General features: G+C 40.6%; 1 protein-coding gene across 3 annotated transcripts in view; it reads right to left on the bottom strand.

Moving 5' to 3' along the window:
• The window catches only part of LOC109973724 (probable methyltransferase BMT2 homolog), a 27,334-nt gene extending 21,669 nt beyond the window's left edge, over positions 1-5,665 (bottom strand). Inside the window, exons 1-6 of one of the 3 annotated variants that reach the window (XM_020623531.1) lie at positions 5,389-5,476; positions 4,989-5,058; positions 2,879-3,020; positions 2,519-2,647; positions 1,756-1,870; positions 5-1,453 (exon numbers count right to left, since the gene is read on the bottom strand). In XM_020623531.1, the coding sequence (XP_020479187.1) occupies positions 821-1,453; positions 1,756-1,870; positions 2,519-2,647; positions 2,879-2,949 (948 nt within the window). In that variant the 5' untranslated portion in view covers positions 2,950-3,020; positions 4,989-5,058; positions 5,389-5,476 and the 3' untranslated portion in view covers positions 5-820. Of the gene's footprint in view, positions 1-4; positions 1,454-1,755; positions 1,871-2,518; positions 2,648-2,878; positions 3,021-3,127; positions 3,228-4,988; positions 5,059-5,388 lie in introns of all 3 variants that reach the window. The other 2 variants (XM_020623526.1, XM_020623519.1) reach the window with 2 other exon arrangements.
• Between the last annotated feature and the right edge of the window lie 236 nt (positions 5,666-5,901).

Raw genomic sequence — 5,901 nt, 5'->3', positions numbered from 1 at the left:
GTACCTTGTTACACAATGAGTAAACACAATTAACATTTCACATTAGTATACTAGTAATACTCCTAACCATTTGGTTTTGAAAATATATAAAATGCTACAAATACCACTTTCTTGTAAAAGACCCACAAATCATTCAGGAGATGCCAAGTTAAAATGGCATTGCCACACTTTACAATGGACAACACCAATGTTTTGACTCTTAAGAATATTTGAGATCAAACTTTTTTTTTTTCTTTTACTTGGAAACATAAATGTCCATCAAGAATTTAGAGAAAGTCTAGCTGCGTGACTGTGACAGTAGCAAGCGTACCAAGTCCAGTCATTCCATCTCCACCTCTCAAGTGCAATCAAACTCCTGTCAGACTGCTCAGGTTGCTGTATTTGGCTTTTGTACTAAGCAGCCTGCCTCACTAGCTTATTCAAACAGAGGCTGAGTATGGAATGTAGACAAGCTAACTTTTGTTATTGAGAGCTGATTGAAAAATAGGCTGAAACTCAAGGAGCAGGGCGTTTACACATCTTCAGGGCATTCACTTTCCAACTCTTAAAAAACCTAGCTATTTATGAAAATATATCCATCTAAGTGCATATGTATGTGTACATGTGTCAGTGTATGTGTGTGCACTCATAGGTGTGGATATGAGAAAATAATTTGTAAACTTCTCTCTTTCACACTGTGCAAACTGCATTGTTTCGAGGAGGAGAGGGAGGATAAGTTGGAGAAGAATGCAGCAGGTTGAATTTGGCAGCGCAGCAGTTGAAGGGGAGTTACATAGCGAAAAGGAGAGAAGGGGAGGGAGGGGGAAATAGCTGGTGTAGCCTAGCTCTGAAGCAGGATAGGGTCTTCTAGCTCCTGAAAGCCAGGCACTGAGCTGCTCTGACTTTCTCCAGAATCTGAATCACAGGGCGTGTCAGGTAGCTCTGTGAAGCTCCAAGCTAGCTGCTCATCCTCAAATTCAGAGCGCACCTGCACGGGCATGTCGGCGCAATCTTCCTCCTCATTGGAATGGAAGTCCTGGGGGATGTAGAGCATCTCGGGGTAGTTGCGCGACACCAGGTCATTGGTGGTGGCCAGAGACACCTTACGGAAGGCGATGAGATGCATGTGAGAATACTTGACGTATTTGTATCGCTTGAAGCCTAGTGACTCCACCGCAACACGCCAGCTGCGCATCATGAGAGCGTGCCGGTTCTGGTGGGAGGAGTCAGGTGTGATGATGAGCAGTAGGCCGTGCAGCTCCAGCAGCTCGTGGGCCTTCTTGCAGCAGATCCAGCGCTGGTATGGTGAGGGGAAGTAGGACAGGAGCAGGGAGAAGACCACCACATGGAAAAGCTGAGCAGGCAGAGCGTCAATGGGGTTGTGGAGCTGGCGGAGGAAGGCTTCTACTGCGTCACCTGCTAGCTGGAGAGGCTGCTGGAGCTGAAGATTGAGGAAGTCACACTTGTACACACTCTGAAGGAGAGAAAAGGTAGCAAGTTAGCAAAATTCAGGATTCCAGTGTGAACTTTTACACCTACTACCAAGGTCATTCCACTCATTTAGTTTCATTACCTGCAGAACATGCAGCACCTTTACTTTCACTTAAATTTGTTCATACAGTCAAACCGTGAAAGTGAAAGCCTGGCATGAGTCATTTCTGCTGTTGCTTTAGCTTTGTAACACTCAGACAGGAAGACTTCATGCGTTTTATGTGTTAACAAGGATTTAAAACAAGTTGTCAACAAAAAGTGGACATAATGAAGAAGCACTTGTACCTCAACTGCAGGCACTATGTCAATACCAACTGTAAGGAATTCATCAAACTTCAAGAACGGGTTGAAGCAGCTTCCCACGTCAAGAAGGCGCATTTTCCCCAGCTCAGAGATTGAACTGCAACACAAATGTTGAACTGTCAACTGCAGCAAAGCTCACTCACATGTACTGTGCTTCACTGGGTGACAAGAAACGGCTTACTGCTAAACACACAGACAAGTTTTGTATCCAAGAAGGTCTCTTTTGCCTTGAAGAGTGACATCAATACATCTGAATAACAACATTTAAATAATGTTTGACATCATTTATAATTATATAAAGGAGACAACTGAATTTCTGCTACATTACAGATGGTATTTTGTAAAGAAAGAAAAAAAATTATAAACACTTGTGGTGATAAGCATTTTGGCAAAACTTCCCAAAACCACAGGTACTTTTTTTATAAGGAGAAAACACTCTTCTCATAATTAGAAATAGTGACAATAAAATCCAGAAGTAAAAAAGGTGTATTTCTAAGCGCAGACAGACTGTGCAAAGCATTTAAAATGGAAAACTATTAAGTGGAGGGGTTAAAAATTACAACAATCACGAGGCACGCGCAGCAGAACACAAGGACAATGATGGCACTAAACATTTTGATTTCTTGTATGATAACTGCCAAGAAATGTATAATATAAAGAGTTAGAATTTAATTTCTATACAGTATGGAATTGACACACAGATTCTGTGATCTGCATTCAAGGTATAATTCTTACTGTAACTTACCTGGGGATGGTGCTGTATGGTTGGGCACTTACAGATTCTGCAGTCAGACCCATGGCGAGTGTGGCACTTTTCTCATCCTTTTCTAACATTCGTTTCATCCCACCATCCAAAAAATATTCTTGACAGACACTGTGAAAGAGAAATTAAAAGCACTGCTCAAACCTTACCGTTACAGTTATGAGGTCTAAAATGGTGACTGAAAAATGATTTGATTTGATTTGATTTGATTGATTTATTCTTTCAAGCATATAAAACAGTTGATATAACAACACACATTTTTACACACAATCCAATATCAATTAGCTTATACCTAATACATGCTTGAATGCATTAGGTTTGAGGACATGAAGTTATTCATACCTGCGACACCATTCGATGCGTCCCTCTCCTTCACAGTTTTTGTTCCAGTGGTTGTCTGCAAGATTCTTCATGGCGAGGGCATATTCACTCAGAGTCTGCTCATCCTCACAGTGTTCACGCCAAATCTTGTCAAAGTCACCCACTGAGGTAAAAAAAAAAAAAATCAAAACAGAATAAACACAACAAAAACTCACACATCCCATTTTAGTCTGACATGTTTGTCCACAACAAGAAGCAAATACAACCTACTTGCCAACTTTTGTCATCCAATCGCATGACAACATGACTCTACAGCTTTGGAAACGCCTCAGGCCATATTTCCTGCTACATTGCCCATGCTCACTCGTTTCTACAACACAGAAGTGGAACTGTTTCTCTAATAATCTACCTCAAATTTCCATTTCACAATTCTATTAATGTCCACGAAATAAAATCCCTTTAGCTTAGCTTAGCAGTCCTTCACAGCTGCTCAGATATTTACAGCCTGTAGCACAGGCAAACAGTGATAAGGAAGAAGTCTCATGACCACAAGGAAAAATTGTCAGATTTGCAGAAATGAAAGGACAACAAGGGGAGCTGTGGTAAACTGCAGCATTTGAAAAGCATGACCACTGTGAGCCAACGCGGTGCCTACCAGGTCATGTTTTACTTATTAACCGATCATGAGCTCTGCAAGCAGGACAACTTCTTTGTGCTGTTTTGGTCTCAAAGCAACCAACTAGTCTGCTCCTAAGATTAATATTTTCTGATTTAAAAATGCTTAATTCATGATTTTAAAACACCATACCATGCAGTGCTTTCAAGGTGGAAAGTAGGGCAGACCTACACAAATAACAGCATAAAACTGTGATGTTTGCCCTCTGCTGTTTACTTTGATTGGAAAACAGTGAAATCGTCAAGTGTAGTTTGTTTTCCAAATTCAGGGGCAGTAACAATGAAACAAACCAGCCCAACATTCAAGCAGGACACAACCTAAAATCAAGTATCTGTGGCTTTTATACTTGCAAAGTCAAATAAATCCTACAGCCTGCACACTGTGTTGTTGTTCTGCTAAAGATGATGTTTTCTTTAATCAAGAAAAAGATTTTGCACCTGCCGTTTTGAATTTGCCTTCAAGCATTCCACTCCTACACAGTTTCCCAGTACGACTGTGCATTTTCTCAAAAAGAGCAAATGAGACAGAGTGCAGTTTCAAGAACAACACAATGACTATGTAGGTAGGTATTGTAGCAAGTTTTTTTTTTTTTTAATCCAGGCCACTTCACCATTGCTGGAAGCTACTCTCAACTACAAATTGGTTTCAAATTTAAGTCCATGACTTGAATAATCCCCTCAGTCAGTGTTGGAAATCAAATGCCAGTTTCTTCTTTGTGCTATGAAGATGTTTAGCACTCTGATACTCAGAAAACATGCATCAGTGCTGATGTGGTGTAAAAGGTTTTTTTTCCAAACTTCCTGTTTAAAATCATGCTAGGATCTGAATTGACTAATAAGAGCTGAACATACGCCAACTCTTGTTAAAATGCAACCCTAGCTGAAGAATCACAGCCTCAGAAATGCAGTGTCATGTGTTTTACTTTTTGTTTTTTTGTACTTCCTCAAATCACAAAAGCAGAAGAAAATCCAACCTAAAGAGATATCTGAAGTGTCAGTTTGAACCTTAATTTTAATTATGAGCAATAACTGGGGCACATTTCTCTAAAAAGTAGAAATAAAGAGTAATAACTCTGGTATATGATGTTCATGGGTGACACAGTGGATTTACAGGATTTTTGCAGTAACATGAATGATTTTGAATTGTCAGGTATTCAAAATCACCAGCTTGGACAAAAATAGGCATTCCCAATCAGTTATTTTGAGTATAAATAATTTAGATTTTCCACAAAATACATAATGTTACAATACATAATGATATGGCAATATAAAATTACAAACTGCAATAAGAGATTTTATCCATAATCCTCCATCCACCTGCTGTGTCTATTGTCTAAAAAAAAATCTGCCAAGGTATCTGTAAGAAGATAAAGAGGTATTAGGAAGTCAATGATTGTTAACTGATAAGCTACAGTATGTTAGAGTCACATTAGGACCCTGCTGGAGTTTCGTATACCTTTTCGACCAACACGAACTAAATGCTGGTGCTAGAGCAAGTTTGGAGCTGGTTCATCATTACACCGGTTCTGGAAGAGAGATGGGTTAAGACATGTTTACCGTACAGACATTAAGATTACAAACAGCAGTAACATGTTGTGTGTAACGTTAATAAGTAACGTTACCTTTAAAGGCCTTGCTTGCTCAACTCAACACACACTGCTGTCGTCTGCAGTCTGCCTCTACAACGAGCTAGCTAGCCTCAAAACAAGACCGTCAGCTAGGCAGGTTAGCACGCAGAATAAGTTGTGTTTACCGAAATAACTGCTAACGGAAAGGATTTCATTTGGCATTTGTGAGCTAAGAGTTAGCCACTCGGCTACAGAGCCATAAATAGACAGAGGGGGCCGACTGCTTACCCTCTCTGTATTTCCTGCGCAGTTTTCTGTGGACGTTTTTGACGACCCCCGACAGCTTCTCCTGCTCCTTCTTGCACGGTGCTTCATCTGGGATCGGCAAATAGAACCCCTCCGGATGGTCTGCTGTCTCGACATTACCCCTGGGGTCCATAACAGTACACCACCAATGCTGCCTCCAACAGCTCCTTCCCCTTTATCAAGTTAGAACCCGACCGGCAAACCGGTGCACCGACCAACAACGTGCAAGCTGATTGGTTGACCTTGACGGACATGCGTCGGAATGGAGAATCCGCCATCCAATCAGGGCCCTATGAGAATGCCTGAGACAAAGTGCGTATCGTGAAGCGTTTAGGTGCATTGTGTAAATCCAATTCGCTTAAAGTTATCAACAACACCAAAAAGTAGGATACGCGTCTGTTTAAAATGCTTTTTTTTCATAAATCAGAAAGTTTAACAAATGTGACTTATTTGTGTAAATGTATTTCTTACAGTTTTATTTTGTATGCAGTTTTT

Source organism: Monopterus albus, unplaced genomic scaffold, assembly GCF_001952655.1.
Source record: "Monopterus albus unplaced genomic scaffold, M_albus_1.0 scaffold7.1, whole genome shotgun sequence".
NCBI classification, from domain to species: Eukaryota; Metazoa; Chordata; class Actinopteri; order Synbranchiformes; family Synbranchidae; genus Monopterus; species Monopterus albus.
This window is presented reverse-complemented; position numbering and strand designations above follow the sequence as displayed.